At 42.9% G+C, this 26,382-nt stretch overlaps 2 protein-coding genes across 9 annotated transcripts; one reads left to right on the top strand and one right to left on the bottom strand.

Annotated features, from left to right (window-relative positions):
• Positions 1–1,480: 1,480 nt before the first annotated feature.
• LOC125525104 (cyclic phosphodiesterase) lies at positions 1,481–14,960 on the bottom strand. Of its 8 annotated transcripts, XR_015608572.1 has the most exons (7): positions 14,556–14,960; positions 14,356–14,410; positions 14,044–14,278; positions 11,240–12,240; positions 8,095–8,306; positions 6,316–6,572; positions 5,450–6,049 (listed from the first exon to the last, which is right to left on the bottom strand). XR_015608572.1 is itself a non-coding variant. In XM_087528389.1 (4 exons), the coding sequence occupies exon 4, from the start codon at positions 2,986–2,988 to the stop codon at positions 1,738–1,740; it is 1,251 nt and encodes a 416-aa protein (XP_087384515.1). In that variant the 5' UTR covers positions 2,989–6,049; positions 6,316–6,572; positions 8,095–8,306; positions 11,240–12,229; the 3' UTR covers positions 1,481–1,737. The 8 variants fall into 8 exon arrangements, 4 of the variants coding, with proteins under 4 accessions (XP_087384515.1, XP_087384517.1, XP_087384523.1 ...); XR_007291156.2 differs by lacking the exon at positions 11,240–12,240; XR_007291155.2 differs by lacking the exon at positions 11,240–12,240 and having other exon boundaries at positions 8,095–8,282.
• Positions 12,111–13,883, top strand: LOC125525132 (protein FLOWERING LOCUS T 1-like). Its single transcript, XM_048690157.2, has 4 exons — positions 12,111–12,305; positions 12,497–12,558; positions 12,696–12,736; positions 13,295–13,883. Exons 1-4 carry the CDS (start codon positions 12,111–12,113, stop codon positions 13,537–13,539), a joined length of 543 nt encoding a protein of 180 aa, XP_048546114.1. The 3' UTR covers positions 13,540–13,883.
• Positions 14,961–26,382: the final 11,422 nt, after the last annotated feature.

Below are 26,382 nucleotides of genomic sequence, written 5' to 3'. Positions count from 1 at the left end.
CATCCGCCAAACGTGCCCAATTTTTTTCACGGGCCACAGTGACCATCCAGGGCACGCACGCAAAAATTTGCCGCGTTTCGAGTCCGTATGGATTTTCTACGATTCTCCAGGCCGAAAACCCCTAAAATACTGCCCAGACGTGACGCAACTTGCGTTCGTTGTCGGATTTCGTTCATTTTGCCCGTGGGGTGCCCGGGTGGGGCCCCACACGCGCTGCCAAAAGTTGGGTGCATTCTGTGAAACCGCTCAGGTACTTGCTGTGGAAGGGGGTGGTTGCGGTATGGCCGGAGGGGACCCCTGGTCGCACGTCTCCGCTTCGCATCCGCCAAATGTGCCCAAATTTTTTTCACGGGCCACAGTGACCATGCAGGGCACGCACGCAAAAATTTGCCGCGTTTCAAGTCCGTATGGATTTTCTCGATTTTCCGGGCCGAAAACCCCTAAAATACTGTCCGGACGTGACGCAACTTGCGTTCGTTGTCGGATTTCGTTCATTTTGGCCGTGGGGTGCCCGGGTGGGGCCCCACACGCGCTGCCAAAAGTTGGGTGCATTCCGTGAAACCGCTCAGGTACTTGCTGTGGAAGGGGGTGGTTGCGGTATGGCCGGAGGGGACCCTCGGTCGCACGTCTCCACTTCGCCTCCACCAAACATGCCCAATTTTTTTTCACGGGCCACAGTGACCATGCAGGGCACGCACGCAAAAATTTGCCGCGTTTCGAGTCCGTATGGATTTTCTACGATTTTCCGGGTTGAAAACCCCTAAAATACTGCCCGGACGTGACGCAACTTGCGTTTGTTGTCGGATTTCGTTCATTTTGGCCGTGGGATGCCCGGGTGGGGCCCCACACGCGCTGCCAAAAGTTGGGTGCATTCCGTGAAACCGCTCAGGTACTTGCTGTGGAAGGGGGTGGTTGCGGTATGGCCGGAGGGGACCCTCGGTCGCACGTCTCCGCTTCGCATCCGTCAAACGTGCCCATTTTTTTTCACGGGCCACAGTGACCATGCAGGGCACGCACGCAAAAATTTGCCGCGTTTCAAGTCCGTATGGATTTTCTACGATTTTCCGGGCCGAAAACCCCTAAAATTTTGTCACGTCTTGCGTTTCCAGAAAATTCATAAATGTTAATGAATTTAAAACTATTTCAGATAATGTTAATGAATTTAAAAATTCTCGGATTCATAAATGTTAATGAATTTAAAAATATTTCAGAAAATGTTAATTAATGAATTAAAATATCTCACCTTTTTGATTATTTTTTAATTTGTTAAATTTTTTATTTCTTAATTTTCATTTTTCATCCACCGGGCTTTACTATATGCACATATTTTAACAACATTTGAACATTTCTAAAACACTTTATAAACATTTAGAAACACTTTTGACTTTTTATTCAGTTTTCTTTTATATTTTATGTGTTTTCATGATTTTTTTGCTACAATTTTTAGATAATTGCATACCTTATTTTGTGCTCTGTATATTCGATGGAAAAATTTTAAATATATTGTGAACATTTTTATGCATGGGTCGAAAATTTTTCAAATTTTTGTCAAAATAAGCGTTCAATATTTTGCTAATTTTTTGAACAAACTTTGAAGACAAATTAAAACAACATTCGAACAAACTTGATTGAACATAGATATATTTTACATAGTCCATTAAACACTACGGAAACAAAACGAGTTCATCTGAACATAAACGATTCATAGTTCATACTTAGAACATTTAAAAAAAACAACTACTCCTCCTCGTCGTCGCTACCCAGCAGATCGATGACCGCACCGTCACCGCCGTCACCGCCGCCGCCGTCGTCGTTGTTGTCGCTGACCTGGGCTAGCCGCTCCCAGTCGATGTCGTCTTCGTCCGACGACTCTGCTGCCTCCGCCTCCGCTTGCGGGGCCACCGGCGGAATCGCTGCCGCCGCCTGGATCGCTGCCGCCTGCTCGGGGGCCTCCCTCGCAGCCGCCGCCGCTGCAGCCACCGACGCCCGCAAGGCGACGAGGTAACCCGGCGTATCGTCGGGATCGCCGTCCTCCCGAAGAACCAACTGCTTCGGCGGCAGTTCCACCTCCCGCGGGGCGGGGGGATCGGCGGTCGCCGGCGCAGGTGGTGGAGGGGCCCGACGGCCGCGTGCTTCTGGACGGGGGCGCGGGACGAGGTCTGCCGTGCCGCCGGACTCCGTGAGCCGGCACGCGCGAATGACGGCGGCGTAGTCTTTGCCGTCCCAGAACGCGTGACGGCCGGCGATGTTGTTGCGGCCGCCGGTCCGCTTCTCCTCCGCGGTGGCGCCGGGCCCGCGCCTCGGGTAGCCGTCCTTGTCGAGCTTCCAGTCGTGCGGCAGACGGCAACCCGGCGGCACGAGGAGCCCAAACCGGTACAGCTCCTCTGTCTCCGGCATGCTCAGGCTCGACGGCCACGCGCTCGGTCCGTCGCCGCCGCCGGTGCCGGAGTTGCTGCCGCGGTGGAATGACATCTCGCCGGCGAGCTTTTCAGAGGTGGATGTGACGACGGGTCGGGGGAAGGAATGGTGTGAGCGGCGATGGGCGGACGGGGTGGTTTTTATAGGGCAGACGGCGGGGGCGGCGGGCGGACGGGCAGTAATGGCGACGGGCGAGTGGGTCGACGGTATTGATGCGCACGGGATACGATGGGGCGGCAGGCGGCGGGATGGCAGTCGAGGGCGGCGTTGCGGCAGTCGAGGGGACGGACGGGACGGGACGGCGGGGCCGCTATCCACGCGCCACGACGCGTTTTCCGCGGGCGACACGTCGCGGATTGACCACCGACGTTGTTTGACCACCGACGGGCGCGTACGTACGTCGCCCCACTGTACAAAAATACGCCGTCCTTGCGCGAGTGTAAAAAAAAGCCGTCGCCCCACTGTACAAAAATACGCCGTCTTTGCGCGAGTGTAAAAAAAAAGCCGTCGCCTCGCGCGGGGGTACATCGCGGGAGCGGGGCTGGGGGGAGGGTGATGGGGAATGACCATCCTACCCTTTTTTAAGTTTTTACATGAAGGGGTATAAGACGATCTGAATCGTTGATGTGTCTAGGGGGTTGTACCGAAGAAGAAGTGTATTTCTTTACAGAGAGAGTACAAACTACCAGCAATCCAATTCATAACCACCTCGATTACCTTATATACAGTCCAATAATAAGATCACAGACCAACCACAGCTGGGACTACACTGGCTAAGAGCCTAAGATTAGTCTTTTGGCTGCGGGCAAAGGGTTAAATAACTACTAAAACCTAGTGTGAGCTTCCTGGTGCAAGCTAAGCTTTTGGCGCCCTCTCCAAAGGAAATTGCAAGGAAGGTGAGTGACAGTGTGACGCTCTGTCAGCAGACAGCTCCTGCCGTTGCCTATCCAGGCCCGGCCAATAGTGGCTCACTTGTGAGCTTCCCATTAACAATCTAATTAAGCTGGTCGACATGTTCCGGTCAGAGGTCCGCACTGATTTGGGCACGCGGTGCTGATCATGGGCTTGGATTACGCGTCAATGTACGGGAGCGGAGTTAATCATGCGTGCGCCTTGTCCTGTGCCCTACCCGTGGGGCACATTATGGATCGGATTAGATAGACAAGTGTCGGTGTTCGTCGGCGGCCTCGGATGAAGAAGCTTCGTTCCGTCTGCAGGTCCACACGTTGAGTGCAGGCAGGGACGGTACTTTGAGATCCGCACTGCACACGTTGCTTCTGTGATAGTAGTAGCGTCTGATGTGTCCTTGTACTCCCTCCGTTCCAAATTACTCGTCGTGGAACTAAAACCACGACGAGTAATTTGAAACTGAGGGAGTACTAGTATTATGCAAACTCATTTATCGAAAGCCAAAGTGTTCTTCTGTCTTGCTAAATCTGAAGCATTCGAGATTTTCCTAGGTCCAAGTCCACGCCCTGAAACTGTCGGATGTGGCCTCGTCGACGTTCACGCGCTGGGGTAGTGAAATCGATTAGATAGGGCAGCTAGTAGTATCATCATCAACCTGAACATAACAAAATCTCTGTCGACTGACGCACCACCCCTCATTTTAGTCGAGCAAGATGCGCCTTTTTTTTGTCACGACTACCACCGGTGGACAATGATATACAGACTTAAGAGCGTCTGCATCTCTAGACACCCAAGAGGCGCTAGATGTGCGGGTTCTTTTTCTTCCTTTTTGCGGGGAGATGTGAGAGAAATTGAACGACATTTTGATGCTTAGTATGAGAGTAAAAAACTTGGGCATCATCGTGTTTAAATGTCATAACATAATCACCCACCCCACCCCTTGGGCGGCTAGGGAAAACTCATCCCGTCTGGGCTTGGTCGATGCGCCTGTTAATTTGCCTCCCTTATGCCTACCGCTCCGGCGGCAAGTGGTAGGGAGGGGAATTTCGCAGCCCCGACTCCGGCTATTTATGCTAGGTTTTTTTAATCCTCGTAGGTGCGGTGCTTTGGAGGATGGCTTCACTTCTTCTACGAGTTGGTCTAGCAAGCTCCAAACCTCCTCCAATTTGTCTGTCTGGACGGAATTGACGAAGCCCCGATATTGATTCTTACCGTCCCCTTGGGGCGGCGAGGTTAGACTTTTTTTCATGCATGTGCGATGGCAAGATTTGATATCAGATACTTTGGATCGATGGCAAGATTTGATATCAGATGCTTTGGATCGATTTAGGGGTTTAACGACAAGGACTGTTGCTCTAGGGCATTGGTCCTTGCACATGCACGAAGACTTCATGGCTGTCATCAACATGGTAAGGTTGGTTCCAGTAGGGGAGCGACAACAACGGTGCATCGACGGCTCATTCTTTCGGCAATAGTTGTAGCTCGGTGATCCAAGGACCACAATGTAAGTAGGAGTAGGTGTTTTGCACTTCATGAACTTTTACAATAGATCCTGATCCTTTTCATAAATTTTTTAGGGCCGTGCTACGCGTCGGCCGGCGGACGCCTCTGCAGCCGTAGATCTGGCACAATTCATTGCAACAAATGAAGTGTTTCAAAACCTCTTGCAACAAAGCTTATGTTGCAGAAACATTTGAACAAAGATTATGTTACAGATTTTTTTTGTCTTCACTTTTTTTTGCAACATAGATAATGTTGTGAAAAGGACTTCCGCAACATGGATGTTGTTGCGGAATTTTTTTTGCAATAAAAGATGATGTTGCAGCAGCACCGCCCTCATTGTTGTTGCGGTTTTGTAACTCCGTCGTTGTTGCAGAAACTTGTCAGCGTGCGGTGGCACGGTCGGACACGGGCAACGTCTGCCAGTAATGTTGCAGATTTTTTTTCACATTTTTGCAACATGAGTTGTTGCGGGAGAAATTTCACAATACAGATGATGTTGCAAAAAACTTTTTCCGCCACGCGCACATGGTCGGACGAAACCGCTAGAAATAGTACTAGATGGACCCATGCAAGACACGTGTCGCAAGAAAGAGGTGACGGACGCCTCGCATGAGATCCGTCGGCAGAAACCAATCATTTCCCATTTTTTTAGCATAATCTTTATTTTAGGGTACAGACAGAACTATTAAGTCCCAGCGTTACGGGACCACATTTTCTAGGAGACGTAGTACGAAAATAACAAGATGGCCCGCGTAATATTTTCTGCAAGGCCCACGGTGCGGCTTACGCTGGGCTAAGCCCAGACACTCACTACTAGCATTGCCACGGCCCACACATGGGGCCGCCAACAGCCCACCCACTCCTGGACTGTTCTTTGTTACTCTCTACTGATCACAAAAATTACTTCTGTTCTCAAAGAAAAAATACTTCTTCTAAAAAAAGATCATAAAAAAAATACTTACTCTACTGATCATAAAAAGAAAATTAGGGGAGAAGACAAAGCTGTCAAAGTCCGGGCGTCGCCGTCAGCACGCCCCCTCCGCCGACCATCCGGCGAGTGGCAGCGGCTCAACGTCGTCATATCCGCATCAAGAATCAGGGGACGGGGACTTACTAGATGAATCCCTGACGACGCCTTTATTCCATTTCCATGTACGTGCGTGGATAGGGGAGAACAACCAATAATGCACCAGCACCCCTCCGATACCCCCTTCTGTGGCTGCCATCCACAAGGAAAATGATCAGTCACACATCACACAGGTTCCTTTCAACTTCACAGATCAAGCAAGGGCCTCTTTGATCCGCAGTAATGTCAAAACATAAACATTGAGTTGCAATGGCATGTCCATTTGAATATATCAAGACTTCGGTTTGTTTGATCGTCTCACAGTAAAAAAAAGGTAGGGGTATAATTTTCTATGAAATGTAGCCAAAGATACACAAAAAAGAGAGAGAGGAAAGACAGAGTGTCCAACGAAAACATACATAGTATACATCTGAAAACAGAGTGCGCTGGAAGGATCATCTTCAGTTTTGAGGCCTCCGTCGATCGGGAGAAACTGATGATCATTCTGATATAGGGCATCCATATTTTCTTCTCTTTTTGTCAAACGACGGCGACAGCAGGATACCTATATCATTGAGATGACGAACTAACAGAAAATACCAGCATCCTTTACGTGCCAAACTGGAAGTAAAGCCTAAGCTAGGAGGAGGAGCTTTCCAGGGCACGCCTGCTCGACCTACAAAACACACTTTAAATTTCAGGACCGCACAAAGGTGCCAAAACAGACCATCTCTGGATCTGTATCACTAGGAAAGGCACAGGACCAAATGGAAAGCAAATTTGTGGCAGTTCAATCTGGAACTAGCAATCAAGTAGGGCACCAAGTTGCACAAGAGATCTATCCCAAGTGATTCATCCATGGCATGCATGTAATGATGCCCACATCGAATGCCCCAATCTCCATGAAACATTACACGCATATAGCAATGATCTAGAGTATATAGTATATAGGAACCTAATTTTCAAACCTTACAGGCACCCTCTCAACTGACATACTCCCTCTAAACAAATATAAGACGTTTTAGGCCACTAAAGTAGTGACCTAAAACGTTTACAGAGGGACTAAGTACAAAAAATGGCATAACTATGGTCGTAGATGCATAGCCCCCCCCCCCCCCCCCCCCCTCTCACTAAACAAGTAAAGGGTTGGACTAGCAAAATGTACAACTTAACACAGCTACCTTCACACAGAGAGCTGAATATTGCCCTCTCAATAAAGATACTAAAAAGATGGAAGATAATATTCAATTTTTTTCCTATTCAATCTTATGCCTTCTGGGGAACATTGTTATCTTGACAAAAAGAGATGATTCTCCTTTTTGTGCTTCAGTCACCGAGGATATGTAAGGAGCACAGCCCTTTTGGTCTGAGCATCAGATGACCAAACCAGATATTTTTCCAGTATAGGAAACCACTAAAGCCACGAGGACATGTACAAGCACAATGGTCCTATGTTAGCCTGATTGTCTCCTAGACGTTTTTCTAGCATGGAGGGTATAGCCTCCGCTTAGCCAAGGGACGATCACTGTGAAAGAGACATCATTAAGTACTACAGATGATACTTAGTGTATCTGGTGTCTCTTTTGTGCACATCTCTAGGTGATATGAAGGACAACCTGAAGTAAAGAAGGAATATATGCATATTTTACCCCCCCCCCCCCCCATGTGAAGGACGAACTGGATTCGACTTTGCTATCGCAGAGCAGTAAATAGAATCCTTATCATCACATGAATACACATAGCAGTCAACTTTGTCAACTTTCTACGGAACTTTTCATATGCCATGTCAATGATATTCGGAGGTAGTTTAGGCATTGTGCATACGGGCCCACGACCTGTTTTATCTGACTAATGATATACTTCTACTCAACTGATAGTTTACTTTGTGCAGGTAGCAAATAACTGAATGGGTTGTTGAGTTGGCCCAATCAGCTCAAACTTTCATCCTTATAGGAAACTGGCTGAAAATACTAAAACACTAAAGTTTGGGCATGGCCTGCAGTGCTGCATAACTATTTTTAAGGCAAGGTTAAAAATCAAACCAACACAAGAGCAAAGATTGTTGGAATATGTTAAATAATAGCAGTAACACAGTGAAGAGGAAACAAGATTAAGCTAATCTAGACAAACTACCTTAGATCTTTGCTAAAACTTGCACAGAACATAATAAAGGCTTCAAGAAGTTGCATGCAGCGCACCTTTTTGTCGATATCAAAAGAGTGGTGGCCCTGTTCCAATATAGAGTATCGCCGCAACTTGGCAGGACCCAGCAGAAACAATTCACCCTGTAAACAATATTGCCGTGACAAGGCTCTATCCCCTGAGTGCAATTAAGTGGGTTGCAAGCATATGTTTTCCTGTTCCTACCAGTCCATTTCTGTAATCCCTGAATTAGAATGGAATAATGACCCTAAGATATAAGGAAAATGAGTTTTCAGATGGGAAAAATCTGTTGTGCATTACAAGCCAACAACAAAACAATATCCGAAGATATCTAAACAAAGTACCAAGAAAAAAAAGGTACACTTAGTATGACTAAATGTGCAGTTGGAATGAAGAGCGTAAACACGTTAAGTACACCTAGATGTTCAGTGCCACTACACTGTTAGGTCCAGAATTATATGGATTATGTCCAAAGAGGTTGCAACCAAAGGAATGCGCTAAAATCACCCACAGTTCACAAGCTTGTTCAGTATTCCGCAGCAATGCTAATAATCAGATGGCTTAAACATGCATGCCAAAATATCTACAGCCTGACTATTCCATAAAATTCAGGACCAAATCGATAAATATGAAGGATGTTACGTGTATACAGGTGACACATGACATAAGGCTAGTATCAAAACTTTTGAAAGGTGAATAAGACACCCCCCGTCGCGCAATACAAGTAGTTCACGCATCCACCAGCAACCGTCCCATGCTGGCTGGCATGCACAAGGAAAATGACCAATCACACTTCACACAGGTTCCTTCCAACTTCACGGATCAAGGGCCTCTTTGCTTAGTAATGTCAAAACATAAACATAGGATTCCTATGTCAGGTTTGAATCCATTATGATTTTGGTTTGTTTGATCGTCTGACACTAAAATAAAGTATTCTTTCCAAAAGCTTTGAGTGGACGCTAACTTTCTATGAAATGCAGTACAAAAATTATATTTAGGAAAAAATTCTGTATGGTTCAATCCTACAAATCAAACGACCAACATAAAAGAAATTTCCTAAATATTCTAATCCTTCATAATTCCTATGAAAATCCTTTGAATCAAAAAGGACCCCAAAGGATTTCATCACCGGCTTAGTCCAGCCAAAGATACACAAAAAAGGAAAGGCTGAGTGTCAAACAAAAACACATATATTATACATCTGAAAACAGAGTGCGCTGCAAGTATCATCTTCAGTTTTGAGGCTCCATCGTTCGGGAGAAACTGATGATCATTCTGATACTGGGCATTCATTTTTTTCTCTTTTTGTCAAATGGCCACGATGGCCGGATTCCACTATCATTGAGATAATGGAACAACAGAAAGTACCAGCATCCTTTACGTGCAGAACTCAAAGTAAAGCCTAAGCTGGGAGTTTTTCTACATGAAAGACCTAAAGAGCGCGCTTCACGACGGCACAGAAGGCCACCAAAACAGTTCAATCTCTGAATCTCTTTCACCAGGAAAGCACAGAGCCAAATGGAACGCCAATTGATACCAGTTCAATCAGGTACTAGCAATACGGCCTCCAACTTGGAGAACAAATCTATCCCAAGTGGTTCATCTGGTAAACCAAGCGTCAGATTGGATTGTTTTCCATGTCATGCAACCATACCCACATCGAATGCCCCCGGATCTCCATGGAAAATTGAGACGCATATGACAATATACCTAATTTGCAATCCTTGTAGTCGCCCTCACCAGACACAGATCCGTCTGGTCACACACAATTCGACATAAGCAAGAAAAATGATATTACTTACGTAATTTCGAGATGGTCACACATCCATCCGATTTTTCTCTATTCGCTAAACAAGTATAGGATCAAAGTTGGACTAGCAAAATGTACAACGCAACACAGCTAGCTTGGCACTAAAAGGTGAACATTGTCAAAAAGATGAAAGGAATATTCAAAACATTTTCCTATTCAATCTTATGCCTTCTGGGAAGGGAACATTGTTATCTTGACAAAAGAGATGCGTGTTTCTCCTTTTATGTTTCAGTCACCGAGGATATGTAAGGAGCACAAATCTTCTTTGGTTTGAGCATGGGAGTATCAAACCAGATATTTTGCCTATATAGGGAACCACTAAAACCACAAGGGCATATACAAGTACAATGGGTATATCTCAGTCTGCTTGTGGGGCCTCAGAAAGTAGGAATATAAAAAACCTATGATTTAAGTGGCATGTCCTCTTGAATCCTATAGGATAGGAAAACTATGGGAATTCTGATCAAAGAATGTTTGCAAACACAGGAAAAACAAATAGAATGCAAATGAAACCTAAGAAAAAATTCCTAAGGATTTCAATCCTGCGAATCAAACAACAATTGTAGATTTTTTTTCCTACAGAACAAAATCCCCGAAAGAGCCTATAAAATTCCTTTGAATCAAAGAATCCCTATATGTTTTTCTAGCATGTAATGTGATGTCTCTTCGGTATCACTAGCTGATATGGAGGACAGCCTGAGGTAAACAAGGTATATATTCATATTTACCCCCCCCCCCCCACCCCACCCCCACCCATGTGAAGAAGGAACAAGTGGATTCTATTTTGCTATTGCAGAGCAGTAAGTGGATTCTACTTTGCTATCCCAGGGCAGTAAAAAGAATCCTTATCATCAAACGAATACACGTAGCAGTCAACTTTGTAAAGTTTCTACAAAACTTTCCATATGCCATATAAATAATATCCGCAGGTAGTTCAGAAATCGTGCTATAGTCCTGTAGGGATGCAAGTGAACGGACCCACGGGCTGTTTTATCTAACTAATGGTATACTTCTACTTAGCTGATACTTCTGCAGGTACCTAACCAATAGTTTACTTTGTGCACAATAGCAAATAGCTAGATGGGTTGTTGGTTGGCCATCAGCCCAAACTTGCATCCTTATGTATGGATAGGCGAGCCTATCGAATAAAACTGAATGGTTCCACTAGAAAAAGAATATAACAGAATTGTATTGTAGAAAACTGGCAAAAGAAATACTAAAATACATGATGGCCTACTGCGCTGGATAACTATTTTTAAGGCACGGTTAAAAATAAAGCCAACACAAAAGCAAACTACCTTAAATAAGCAATATCAGCAACACAGTGAAGAGATGCAATGATTAAGCTAGTGCTAGTCTAGACAAACTACCTTAGATCTTTGCTAAAAGTTGCACAGAACATAACAGTGGCTTCAAGAAGATGCATGCAGCTCATTTTTTCGGCAATAAGTAGAAGAGTGATGGCCCTGTTCCAACATAGAGTATTGCTGCAACTTGGCAGGTCACAGTAGAAAAAATTCACTTTGTAAACAACAGTGACATGAGCAGGCTCCTGGCCTGAGTGCAATTAAGTGGGTTGCAAGCATATGTTTTCCATTCCTACTAGTCCATTTTATGTTATCCCTGATTTTGAATAAAATAATGACCCTAAGCTATAAGGAATATGAGTTTTCAGAAGGGAAAAAATCTTTTAATGCTGTGCAAATGCATTACATGCCAACAAGAAAACAATGTCAGCAGATATCTAAAAAAAATACAAGGGAAAGTACTTAATACCAGTAAGCATGCAGTTGAAATGAAGAACCTAAGCATGTTAAGTACACCTACATGTTCAGCGTCACTACATTGTTAGGTTCAGAAATATGGTACCCATTATCTCCAAAGAGGTTGTGACCAAAGGAATGCGCTAACTATCGTTTACAATTCACAAGCTCGTCCCAGTATACCACAGCCATGCTAATAATAGGATGGCTTTAGCATGCATGTCAAAATATCTACGGCCCGACCACTCCATAAAGTACAGGATCTAATCGACAAATATCAATGAAATTACGTACAGGTGACGCACAACATGACGCTAGTATCAAAACTTTTGAAAGGTGAATAAGACAACCCTCATCGCACAATACAAGTAGTTCGTGCAAGTAGGTCATACATAGACACAATTTGTTTCAGGTCTGTAGAGAGCTAGGCACAATAACAGACAAAGGCTAAGGCTGTTAACTGGTAGTCCTCCAGTATATGTCGGCAGCGGATCCATTGGTTGTGGCCCATGTTCTACAAGATGTGCTTGATCCATTTACATCAACTGTTCCACTCAGGATAGCTTACAACAATAGGCTAGTCCTGGCAGGTGCTGAGCTAAGACCATCTGCAATTGTAAGCAAGCCACGAGTTGATATCAGTGGCAGTGACATGAGAGTTCTCTACACCCTGGTAAGCTTCTAACTCTAGTAGTGGACAATATATGCAAATCCTTTGGTTATTTCACTCTTTTACGTGGTTTGTTAGTATAACTGTGAAGGAAGTCCATAGAAGGAAAATGTCTCATAGATGATTAGTTTACTCCTAGCAAACTCAAACGAATCATATGTTAACTTTTTTGAGTTTGTCTTTGACTTCAAAAGATATTGGTGGATCCAGACGCCCCAAGCCCAAGTCACCCATCACTAAGGGAGTACTTGCACTGGTAAATCAAATGCAACATGTTCTTTCTCGCTAATTCGATTCCAAACCCTCCACCCATCTGTTTTCTGCCCCGAAACTTTTGATATATGCTTCCTATTTAATTTGCCCTGATTACGGTATATCTCCACTCCTGTGTAGGATGGTGTCAGACATCCCTGCAACAACTGGTGCCAGCTTTGGTATGATGTCATGCATAACAATTTGTTCAATGTGATTTTTGGTTTTAGCTGAATTTTGTGGATGCAGAAATCAGGCCATGTTAAGTTCTTTCCCTCAAATGACTCCATACAAGTTAATTCTAATATAGCCCATCGTTAACACCAAGATATCTTAAACCATGACAAAGAATAACTATAAACAGGGTAAAATGACATTTGTATGTACAGCCTAAAGAAGCAAGAACTCTTAAACAGTGGTATACTCATGAATTTCCTTTTTCTATCTATACTATTTATACTTGATTTATTTTTCACGTGTACAAACACAAAATTCATGCGATCAATTAATATCATTCAATCTTATACTGGTTTTGAAGAGTTTTATGATATATTTTTCTACCAACTAACATATACAGCAGAACAAAGGTTACCCCCTATACATGAAGATTATATTAGAAGACACCTATTTGCCTAGAACTGAACAAAGTAGACTACGTTGCAGATAAATAACTAGATATTTCCACCAAGTTGAATTACTTTTGAAACTCTAAACTAATTAATATTAGGGTGCTCTTGCAGGCCAAGAGCTTGTAGTTTATGAAAGACCAGAACCCAGATCTGGTATCCATCGGATGGTATTTGTGCTGTTCCAGCAACTAGGCAGGGGTACAGTTTTTGCACCAGACGTGCGACACAACTTCAGCTGCAGGAACTTTGCACGGCAGCACCACCTCAATATCGTGGCTGTCTCATATTTCAACTGTCAAAGGGAAGGTGGATCAGGTGGAAGAAGGTTTAGGCCAGAAAGTTCTCAAGGGAAGTAGAGATTAGATACTACAGAGTAAAGACCATTGTATGCTGCACCATAGTGTTGCATCACAAATAATGTGTAGCATATAGAATACCCTGTATCATCTAAATATGCAGCATTATATGCATCTTCAGCTATGATGAGCTTGATGGGATATATCTCAGTCATTTGTTAATCATCTGATCACGGAGAGTATTCTTGTGGGAATACAAAAGATAAACTCAGGCTTTTACAATATTAGTTAAGCTCAACTAGTTTATAGTTCTGAGCACCTGCTTTGCATTTCAACAAGTTCTATTGAATAAATCAACACACTGTAAATCATCAAAGGTATTTTTGAAAGAAAGCCCAAGATATTTTAGAGCCCACAAGTGGCAAAGTAAACCCCAAGGTATGTCCAATGTTCGCATTATTCCTTATTCAAAGCAACAGGGGTGCTGGACATTCACATCATTACATCAAACACTTAAAAGTGAAAACATAATATTACAAGACCCCAAGAGCAGTCACAACTTACAGCAGAAGCATATCATCGGGAGGAACCGATCACTTCTTCCCAAGGTGGCATACCTCCACCAGTTCCCAGGACTCCAAGCTTTTATCCTCAGTATCCGTTCGATAAAGTGCGAGCTCGGAGATCTCAAACTGCAGTCCAGAAATTTCACTGTCCATTTCCTCTACTTTCTTCCTTGCTGCTTCCTTCTCTTCGTCTGTTAGATCCCCATACAGGAGACTTACATGTGGCATATATGCTGCAATCGTGTAAAAACCATGAATCGATTGTCATCAACTTGTCAATGTTTCAGGATCAAAATACAGGTACACTCACGGGTTGATCTCTGAAACCCGAAGTGGGCGCAGAAGTGGTCGCTTGTCTGGATCACCTGCAACATTCAGATAACTTGGCATAAGCAGAAGTGCAGAGCAAATAATCGAAACGTTGTGCAAACCACACCTCTCAGAACGCATCGACCTCTCGATTCGCGTTTGGGGAAGGAACAGAGGAGGGATTAAAGGTAGGGGGCTGACCTCGGGGGTGGGCTCGAGGAGGAGGTAGACGCACTGGTAGAAGAAGTCGCCGCGGGCGACGCCGGTGACGCGGGCGGTGTAGGGGGCGACGCCGGCGGCGGCGGCGGCGGCGCGGAGGGCCTGGATTGCGGCGGGACGGCGCATGCGCACGGCGCCGACGACGGTGGCGTGCGGCTCGAAGGGCGGGCCGCCGTGCGCGGCGCGGAGGCCGGCCATGAGGCCGCGGAGGCGGTCGCGGACGGGCTCCGGCGGGAGGGCCCACACGGAGTACACCTCCTCCGGCGACTGGTCGGTGGGGTCCATGCGGGCTGGGCCTGAGCGGCGGTGGCGCTTGGGCTTGGCGAAATGCGGGGTGGGAAGCGGAATATGCTTTGCTGAAGAGGCGATCATCACCGCAGAGTAGATTAATGGAGCCGGTGCTGCGATTTGTTCTAGATCCTCCACCGGCAGACGGGACACTGACTGTGGGGTCCTAGTTTTCAAATGGAGCTGGTGGGGCCACTGGCAGACGGAAGCCGCGAACGCACCAGGATCACCAATGTTACACGATTATATAGAAAGTAAAAAAACAGTTTGTCTAATTTCATCTAGATGTTTTTTAAGGATGTCACATCTAAGCTCCTACAAATAACACAACAATAAGGACAAAAAAAACTGAAACAAAAAGAAATAGACCACAAACATACTAGTAGATATCATGTCACATTTAGATGTGTCCTAAACAGAGCCTAAAGAAATACTGAAAATACACGTGTAAACATGGTTTCACGCACACCCATATGAATAGTAAATTCAAAGAAAGTACTAGAAAAATTCAAAAAGAATCTAAAATTTTGAGATATCAAACTTGGTCGACCATTCTACTCGAGTATGGAATTTCATGAAGGACCAGAATGCTATGGGTGTCCTAGAATGCTATGGGTGTCATTTCTTTGTAAAACTTCATACTCGAGTAGATGGTCGACCAGGTATACTGCAAAAATGATTCAGAATTTTCTTTTCTTTTTGTTTTTTAATTTACTATTCATAACAGGTGGATGTGGAACCATGTCCTAAAAATTGATGTTCGTAAAATTACTTAGAATTAGAATAGTCGAGATATGAATCTAGCCGAAGATCAAGGCATTAACAAACTGTAAGCTTGTAGCCACTTGTGAAGAGAATCAAGCAAAGTCAATGTAGCCACTTTGGATGCTTGTTAATCATCTCGGAGCCCGCAACCACCGCTAGGTGCTTTGGTCTAACAAAAGGCTTGAGAAATACGACTTTCGATTATGTAAACAAGGGGCGAAAGCAGCAACTGATTGCAGTGTTAAAATAGTTTTTAGTTCTAGATCCTCGACGGTATGAAGTACTAATATTCTTTACTTTATATCATTGGTATTTGTATTGTTGTTCTTTGATGAATAAAATCAGCCTTTCTGTCAAAAATAACTTGCAATTATTGGGAAGAGACATGGGTATTTAGAAGAGGAAGTTGCATCGAGATTACACATCCGATGTATCCATACTCCTTTGTTTGGCTAATAGTAGTTAAATAAGAGAGTTAGGTAGATAAGTTTATTTTCTTCTTTGATTAGTGGAACCGATGGGGGATTAGCCAAGAAATGATGACAGGTTATGACGAACGATTAAGAAGTAATCACTGAAATAATTCCCTCCCAAATCATACCATCTTCCATGCTAAATTGCTAATAGAAGGTGGGAATCAAGTACCATGCCTAATCTCTTATCAATTCCCACGCCACCTCGCCATACGATGGATTTAAACTTCTTTACCCCTTCGATTCTCATTCTGTTGCTTGAATTACCCCAGACAAAACACATTGACAACATGGCAACAATGCCCAAAAAAGAACACAACCATCACACGAGTACGCGCGATCCGAATTCAATGCAGCAACGGTTTTTTAAATGGAGCATCTCAATCTTGATGCAACGAAATTGGTGCTACCACTTCATTAAATTGATCACCCTAATATTTACAAATGTTATGCAATTAGGGAGTCTTAGAATAGTTGAGATCTGGATCTAGCCAAAGGTCGACGCACCTAGTGAAGCGACTAATAAACAACAAGCTTGTATGGCCACTTGTGGAGAGAATCATAGTAAAGTCAATGCAGCTATGCTGGATGCTTGCTAATCATCTCGGAGCCGAGGCAGGAACAACCGATAGGTGTTTTAGTTTAGCAAAAAACTTTAGGAAGACTGACCTTTCAATTACGTAACCCAGAGGTGTCAGCGGTAGCTGTTTGCCTTGTGAAAATAGTTTCGTTTCTAGATCCTCCGTGATATGAGATGCTAACACCTTCCACTTTATATCATTGGTACATGTAAATGACACTCCCATTATTTGTTGAATAAAATCGGCCTTTCTGTCAAAAAAACGCAACACATTTGGCAACTTAGGAAGAAAAATGGGTGTTTAGAAGAGGAAGTTGTGTTGAGATTACACATGAGATGTTGTTGTATTCATACTCCCTTTGTTCGACATCTGATGTTAATTAAATGAGAGAGTTAGGCACACAAGTTTATTCCCTTGTTTGGTTAGTGGAATTGATGGGGGATTAGCCAAGAAATGGTGACATAAGTTATGATAAGAAGTAATACTTAAACAATTCCCTCCCAATTCCTACCACCTCCCATGCTAACAAACGATGGGAGTCAACTCCCATCCTTAATCTCTTTTCAATTCATACGCCCTTTAGCCATAAAGTGGATTTAAATTCCTTTACACCTTAGATTCCCATTTCATAGCTATAATTACCTCTGACAAAATACATTGGCAATATATTAGTGAAGCCAAAAAAGAGAACAACCACCACAAGGGTACGTACAATCCGAACTCAATGTAGCAACGAGTTTTTAAATGGAGCATCCCAATCTTAATATAACCAATTTGGTGATACCATTGCATTAGATTGATCACCCAAAAATTTACAAATGTTACGCAATTAGGAATCTTAGAATAGTTGAGATCTGAATCTAGCCAGAGAATGAGGCACCTACTGGAGTGATTAATAAACAACAAGCTTGTGTAGCCACTTGTGAGAGAATCAAAGTAAAGTCAATGCAGCTATGCTGGATGCTTGCTAATCATATTGTAGCCAAGGCGGCAAGAACCGGTAGGTGCTTTCATTTAGCAAAAGACTTGAGGAAGACTGACCTTTCGATTATGTAACCGAGAGGGATAAGCAGTAGCTGATTGCCTTGTGTAAATAGTTTTCGGTTCTAGATCCTCCATGATATGAGATGCTAATATCTTCCACTTTATATCATCAATACATGTAAATTACACTACCATTATTTGATGAATAAAATTGGCCTTTCTGGAAAAAAAAGACACAACAAGTTTGGCAACTTGGGAAGACAAATGGTTGTTTGGAAGATGAAGTTGTATTAAGGTTACACAAGGGATGTTGTTGTATACATACTCCTATGTTCGGTATCCAATGTTAATTAAATGAGAGAGTTAGGCAGATAAGTTTATTCCCTTGTTTGGTTACTAGAATAGATGGGGGGTTGGCCAAGAAATGATGATATAAGTTATAATGAATAGTTAAGAAGTAATCACTGAAACAATTCCCTCCAAAGTCCTACCACCTGGCATGCTAATAAAACGATGGGAGTTCACTCCCACCCCTAATATCTTTTCAATTCCTACGTCCTTTAGCCATACGGTGGATTTCAATTCCTTTACACCTTCGATTCCCATTCCATAGCTCTAATTATCTCTGACAAAATACATTGACAATATAGTAACGGTGTAAAAAAACAGCACAACCATCACATGTCCACGCACGATCCAAATTCAATGCAGCAACGAGTTCTAAATGGCGCATCCCAATCTTGATATAACCAAATTGGTGCTACCACTTCATTAGATTGATCTCCCTAATATTTACAAATGTTACAAGGGATTCTTAGAACAGTTGAGCTCTGAATCTAGCCAGATAACGAGGCACCTGTTGGAGTGATCCAGAAACAACAAGCTTGTGTAACCACTTGTGGAGATCATCATAGTAAATTCAATACAGCTATGCTCAATGCTTTCTAATCATATCATAGCCGAGGCGACAAAAACTGATAGGTGCTTTGGTTTAGCAGAAGACTTGAGGAACACTAACCTTTGGATTATGTAACCAATAGTCCTAGGCAGTAGTTGATTGCCTTGTGAAAATAGTTTCCAGTTCTAGATCCTCCATGATATGAGATTCTAATTGCTTTCACTTTATATCATCAGTATGTATAAATGACACCGCCATTATTTGATGAACAAAATCCGCGAGAGTTAGGAAGATACGTTTATTCACTTGTTTGGTTAGTGGAATTGATGGGGATTAACCAAGAAATATTGACATAAATTATGATGAATGGCTAAGAAATTAATGAACACTAAAACAATTCCCTCCCAATTCCTACAACCTCCCATGCTAATAAAATGATGGGAGTCAAGTCTCATGCCCAATCTTTATCAATTCCCACGCCCCTAGCCATACGACGGGTTTAAACTCCTTTACCCTTTTTATCCCCTTTTCATAGCTCTAATTAGTGCCGACAAAACACACTGAAAATATAGCAACAATGCAAAGAAAAAGAGCACAACCATCACATGGGCACGCGTGGTCTGTATTCAATGTACTAAAGGGTTTTTAAATGGAGCATCACAATCTTGATGTAACATGATTGGTGCTACCACTTCATTAGATTGACCGCCCTAATTTTTACAAATGCTACACAATTACAAAGTCTTAGAATAGTCAAGATCTGAATCTAGCCCGAGATCGAGGCACCTTCTAGAGTGATTAACAAATAGCAAGCATATGTAGCCACTTGTGGAGAGAATCAGAGTAAAGTCAATGCATCTGCGTTGGATGCTTACTAGTCACAACCATCTCTAGGATCTTTTGTTTAGCAATAGACTTGAAGAAGATGACCTTTCAATTACGTAAACGAGGGGCAAAAGTGGTAGCCAATTGCTTTGTTAAAATATTTCCCAGTTCTAGATCTTTCGTGTTATGGGGTGCTAATATCTTCGACTTCATATCGTATATACATGTAAATGGCACTACCATCATTTGATAAATCAAATCGGCCTTTCTGTCAAAAACAACATGTTGGGCAACTATTGGGAAGAAAAATGGGTGTGTAGAGGAGGAATTTGTATTGAGATTACTCATGGGATGTCGTTGTATTCATACTCCTTTGTTTGGTATCTAATGGGAATTAAACACGAGAGTTAGACAGATAAATTGTTTCCCTTGTTTGGTTAGTGGAACTGATGGGAGATTAGCCAAGAAATGATGACATAAGTTATGATGAATGCTTAAGAAGTAATCACTAAAACAATTTCCTCCCGATTCCTACCACCTCCCATGCCAATAAAACGGTGGAAGTCAACTCCCATGCCCAATCTCTTATCAATTCCCATGTCACCTAGCCATGTGATGGATTTAAACTCCTTTACCCCTTCTACTCACATTCCGTAGCTCTAATTACCGCCGACAAAACACATTAACAATATAGCAATGATGCCAAAAAGAGCACAACCATCACACGGGTTCGCACAATTTGAATTCAGTATAGCAACATGTTTTTAAGTGGAGCATCCCAATCTTGATGTAACATGATTAGTGCTACCACTTAGATTGATCACCCTAATATTTACAAATGTTAAGCAACTAGGGAGTCTTAGAAAGTCGAGATCTGAATCCAGCCTAAGATCGAGGCACCTTCTGGAGTGATTAACAAATAACAAGCTTGTGTAGCTACTGATACGTCTCCAACGTATCTATAATTTTTTATTGTTCCATGCTATTATATTATCTGTTTTGGATGTTTTATATGCATTAATATACTATTTTATATTATTTTGGGGACTAACCTATTAACCTAGAGCCTAGTGCCAGTTCCTGTTTTTTCCTTCTTTTAGAATTTTGCAGAAAAGGATTACCAAACGGAGTCCAAATGGAATGAAACTTTCACGATGATTTTTCTTGGACCAGAAGACATCCAGAGGATTTGGAGTGCAAGTCAGAGAATCCACAAGGCGACCACAAGGACGGAGGGCGCGCCCAGGGGGGTAGGGCGCGCCCCCACCCTTGTGGGCCCCTCGTGACTCCGCCGACCTAGTTTCTTCGCCTATATATTCTCATATATCTCAAAACCAACAGAGAGAGCCACGAAAACACTTTTCCACCACCGCAACCTTCTCTACCCATGAGATCCCATATAGGGGCCTTTTCCAGCATCCTGCCGGAGGGGGATTCGATCACGGAGTGCTTCTACATCAACACCATTGCCCTTCCTACGAAGCGTGAGTAGTTTACCACAGACATACGGGTACATAGCTAGTAGTTAGATGGCTTCTTCTCTCTCTTTGATCATCAATACCATGTTCTCATTGATGTTCTTGGAGATCCATTTGATGTAATACCTTTTGCGGTGTGTTCGCCGAGATCCGATGAATTGTGGATTCATGATCAGCTTATCTATGAATATTATTTGAATCATCTCTGAATTCTTATATACATGATTTGATATCTTTGCAAGTCTCTTCGAACTATCAATTTGGTTTGGCCAACTAGATTGGTTTTTCTTGCAATGGGAGAAGTGCTTAGCTTTGGGTTCAACCTTGCGGTCTCCTTTCCCAATGATAGTAGGGGCAGCAAGGCACATATTGTTTCCATCGAGGATAAAAATATGGGGTTTACATCATATTGCTTGAGTTTATTCCTCTACATCATTTCATCTTACTTAAAGCGTTACTCTGTTCTTCATGAACTTAATACTCTAGATGCAGGCAGGAGTCAGTCGATGTGTGGAGTAATAGTAGTAGATGCGGGCAGGAGTCGATCTGCTTGACACGGACGTGATGCCTATATTCATGATCATTGCCTTAGATATCTTCATAACTTTGCGCTTTTTTATCAATTGCTCGGCAGTAATTTGTTCACCCACCGTAATATCTTCTATCTTGAGAGAAGCCTCTAGTGAAACCTATGGCCCCTGGGTCTATTTTCCATCATATAAGTTTCCGATCTACTATTTTTCAATCTTTTACTTTCCGATCTATAAACCCAAAAAAACAAAAAATATTTACTTTACCGTTTATCTATCTCTATTAGATCTCACTTTTGCAAGTAACAGTGAAGGGATTGACAACCCCTTTATCGCGTTGGGTGCAAGTAGTTTGATTGTTTGTGCAGGTACTCAGTGACTTGTTCGTTGTCTCCTACTGGATTGATACCTTGGTTCTCAAACCGAGGGAAATACTTACTCTACTTTGTTGCATCACCCTTTCCTCTTCAAGGGAAAAACCAACGCAAGCTCAAGAAGTAGCAGCCACTTGTTGAGAGAATCAGAGTAAAGTTAATATAGTTGCATTGGATGCTTGCTAATCATCTCAAAACTGACGCAAGAATAAACCGCTAGGTGCTTTAAATTTTGTTAGAAAAATACTTGTGGAAGATGACCTCTCAATTACGTAAATGAGGGGGAAAAGCGGTAGCCAATTTCCTTGTTAAAATAGATTTTAGTTATGGATCCTACGCGTTACGAGATGCTAATGTTCGTATCATCCATGCCTGTAAATGACACTACCATTATTTGATTAATAAAATTGGCCTTTTTGTCAAAAGGAAATACCGACAACACGTTGGGCAACTACTGGGAAGAGAAACTGGTGTTTAGAAGAGGGATTTGTATTGAGATTACACATGGGATGTCATTGTATTCATACTCCTTTGTTTGGTATATAATGTGAATTAAACGAGAGATTTAGGCAGATAAGTTTATTCCCTTGTTTGGTTAGTGGAATCGATGGGGGTTAGCCAAGAAATGATGACATAAGTTATGATGGATGGTTAAGAAGTAATCACTAAAATAATTCCCTCCTGGTTCCTACCACCTTCCATGCTAATCAAACGGTGGGAGTCAACTCCCATATTTTGACACAGTAAGCATTTATATGTTCTCTGTTATGCGGTATTTGTTTTATAAATTTTGGAGTTATAGAAGTATGTCAATAAATTTCGTCTTTATAGATTTTCATGTTTTGGCAGATTGTTATTATAGTTGCATTGCTTATGTTTGCTCCTTTAATGTTTCTATTGGGGATTAGAGATGTTAGAAATGTGTAGACATTTAGTAGATAATTTTGTATTATAGTTTTGTCAATTTACTACAGTTTGAATTTATTTTATACTAATATATCTCACGAGTTCTTGCAAAGTTTTGTGTGGATGAAGTTTTTAAGACATAGGGTAGATTGTGATATGAGAAGAATAAAAGAGATACAAGAGCTTAATCTTGGGGATGACCAAGGCACCCCAAGGTAATATTTCAAGAAGTCTCATGCATCTAAGCTTGGGGTTGCCCCGTAGGCATCACACCTTTCTTCATAAAAAACTATCGGTTCATCTTAGTTGGATCTACATTTTTATTTGTCCCCATGATATGTGTTATGCTTGGAGAATCTTTTGTTTTCATTTTCTTTTATTTTTATTTTTTATCATAATAAGTCAGGATACCTTGATAAATGTGCATAATGATTTCTCCATAGTCCTTGCATTTATAGAATCACTTCACTTATACTTGTTAGAGCAAGGTGGTAGTCTTGTTAGAAACTATTAGAACTCTCTTGCTTCACTTATATTTTTTAGAGGGTTGAATGGTAATTAGTAGTAGGCATTAGTTAATATGTTGGTGTTTAAAGTGGCATCACTTTGGTGGTATAATCATGCAATTTTAATTATACCACCAAAGTTTGGGGGCATAGGTATCACTAGAGGCTTCTCTCTTGAAGATAGCATATGATGAGTGAACAAATTACTGTTGAGCAATTGATAGAAAAGCGCAAAGTATGATGATATCTAAGGCAATGATCATGAATATAGGCTGTTGGGAAACGTAGCATGCAATTTCAAAAATTTCCTATGCTCACGCAAGATCAATCTAGGATATGCATAGCAACGAGAGGGGGAGAGTGTGTCCACGTACCCTCGTAGACCGAAAGCGGAAGCGTTTGACAACGCAGTTGATGTAGTCGAACTTCTTCTCGTTCTGACTGATCAAGCACTAAACGTACGGCACCTCCGAGTTCTGCACACGTTTAGCTCGATGACGTCCCTCGAAATCTTGATCTAGAAAAGTGTCGAGGGAGAGTTCCGTCAGCACGACGGCGTGGTGAGGTGATGGTGAAGTGATCCGCGCAGGGCTTCGCCTAAGCACTACGTGAATATGACCAGAGGCGTAAACTGTGGAGGGGGGCGCCGCACACGGCTAGGAATCAATGTTGTGTGTTCTAGCGGTGCCGCCCACATATATATAGGTGGGAGAGGGAGAGGGGCAACAAGGGGCACCCCAAGTAGGAGTAATCCTACTTGGGCACCTCCCACAAGTCGGCCTCCCCCCTTCCATAAGTGCCGGAGGGGGAAGGAAAGAGAGGGGGGAGAAGGGAAGGGGGAGGCCGAATCCCCCCCTTTCCTTTCTCCCTTCCCCTCCTTCCCTCTCCTCCTATTCGGTCTATATGGGGGCGCACCAGCCCACTAGGGGCTGGTCTATCCCGCCCTTGGCCCAATAAGGCCCATATCTTTGCCGGGGTTGCCCAGAACCCCTTCCGGTGACCCGATACATACCCGGTACCCCCATAACACTTCCGATGTCCAAATACCATCCTCCTATATATGAAACTTTACCTCTCGACCATTTTGAGACTCCTCGTCATGTCTGTGATCTCATCCGGGACTCCGAACAACATTTGGTCACCAAATCACATAACTCATATAATACAAATCGTCATTGAACGTTAAGCGTGCGGACCCTACGGGTTCGAGAACTATGTAGACATGACCGAGACACCTCTCCGGTCAATAACCAATAGCGGAACCTGGATTCTCATATTGGTTCGCACATATTCTATGAAGATCTTTATCGGTCGTACCGTAATGACAACATACGTTATTCCCTTTGTCATCGGTATGTTACTTGCCCGAGACTCGAACGTCGGTATCTCCATACCTAGTTCAATTTCGTTACCGGCAAGTCTCTTTACTCATTCCGTAATGCATCATCCCGCAACTAACTCATTAGTCATGTTGCTTGCAAGGCTTTATTATGATCTGCATTACCGAGAGGGCCCAGAGATACCTCTCTGATACTCGGAGTGACAAATCCTAATCTTGATCTATGCCAACCCAACAAACACCTTCGGAGATACCCGTAGAGCATATTTATAATCACCCAGTTACGTTGTGGCGTTTGATAGCACACAAGGTATTCCTCCGGTATCCGGGAATTGCATAATCTCATAGTCGAAGGAATATGTATTTGACATGAAGAAAGCAATAGCAATAAAACTGAATGATCAACATGCTAAGCTAACGGATGGGTCTTGTCCATCACATCATTCTCCTAATGATGTGATCCCGTTCATCAAATGACAACACATGTCTATGGTTAGGAAACTCAACCATGTTTGATTAACAAGCTAGTCTAGTAGAGGCTTACTAGGGACACACTGTTTTGTCTATGTATCCACACATGTATCAAGTTTCCGGTTAATACAATTCTAGTATGGATAATGAAAATTTATCATGATATAAGGAAATATAAAATAACAACTTTATTATTGCCTCTAGGGCATATTTCCTTCATAGGCATCACGTCCGTGTCAAGTAGACCGACTCCTGCTTGCATCTACTACTATTACTCCACACATCGACCGCTATCCGACATGCATCTAGAGTATTAAGTTCATAAGAACGGAGTAACGCCTTAAGTAAGATGACATTATGTAGAGGGATAAACTCAAGCAATATGATATAAACCCCATATTTTTATCCTTGATGGCAATAATACGATACGTGCCTCGCTACCCCTACTATGTCACTGGGTGAGGACACCGCAAGATTGAACCCAAAACTAAGCACCTCTCCCATTGCAAGAAAAACCAATCTAGTTGGCCAAACCAAACCAATAGTTTGAAGAGAAATACAAAGATATCTTAATCATGCATAAAAGAGTTCAAAGAAGACTCAAATAATATTCATAGATAATCTGATCATAAATCCACAATTCACCGAACGCACCGCAAAAAAGTATTACATTGAACAGATCTCCAAGAACATCGAGGAGAACATTGTATTGAAGATCAGAGAGAGAGAGAGAGAATAAGACATCTAGCTACTAGCTATGGACCCTTAGGTCTGTGGTAAACTACTCACGCTTCATCGGAAGGGCAGCAAGGTTGATGTAGAGGCCCTCCATGATCAAATCCCCCTCCGGCAGATCACCGGAAAAGACCCCAAGATGGGATCTCACGGGAACAGAGGCTTGCGGTGGCGGAAAAGTATTTTGGTGGATGCTTCTGTTGGTTTGGGAATATTTGGGAATTTATAGTGCAAAGATTAGGGTTGGAAGACCTTCGAGGGGCCCACAAGCCCTCAGGGCGCCCCCCTAGGGCGTGCTTGGCAGGCTTGTGGCCTCCTCGGGAACCTTCTAGCCCCCTCTCCAAGTCCTCTGGATGTCTTCTGGTCCAAGAAAAATCGCCGCGAAAGTTTTATTCCGTTTGGACTCCGTTTGATATGCCTTTTCTGTAAAACTCAAAAACAAGGAAAAACAGAAACTTGCAATGGGCTCTAGGTTAATAAGTTAGTCCATAAATAATATAAAATAGCATATTAATGCATATAAAGCATCCAAAACAAATAATATAATAGCATGGAACAATAAAAAAATTATAGATATGTTGGAGACGTATCAAGCATCCCCAAGCTTAATTCCTGCTCGTCCTCGAGTAGGTAAATGATAAAAACAGATTTTTTGA

The sequence above is a fragment of the Triticum urartu genome, chromosome 1A, assembly GCF_056163025.1.
Source record: "Triticum urartu cultivar PI428250 chromosome 1A, HENAU_Tu73, whole genome shotgun sequence".
NCBI classification, from domain to species: Eukaryota; Viridiplantae; Streptophyta; class Magnoliopsida; order Poales; family Poaceae; genus Triticum; species Triticum urartu.
This window is presented reverse-complemented; position numbering and strand designations above follow the sequence as displayed.

What these genes read in the sequence shown, in the direction of transcription:
- LOC125525104 (XM_087528389.1), bottom strand. Translation starts at nt 2,988, where the DNA reads ATGGTCATTCCCCATCACCCTCCCCCCAGCCCCGCTCCCGCGATGTAC.
- LOC125525132 (XM_048690157.2), top strand. Translation starts at nt 12,111, where the DNA reads ATGTCGGCAGCGGATCCATTGGTTGTGGCCCATGTTCTACAAGATGTG. An exon ending in CTAAGGGAGTACTTGCACTG is followed by an intron (nt 12,559 to 12,695) that starts GTAAATCAAATG and finishes ACTCCTGTGTAG; the next exon opens with GATGGTGTCAGACATCCCTG. An exon ending in AACAACTGGTGCCAGCTTTG is followed by an intron (nt 12,737 to 13,294) that starts GTATGATGTCAT and finishes GTGCTCTTGCAG; the next exon opens with GCCAAGAGCTTGTAGTTTAT.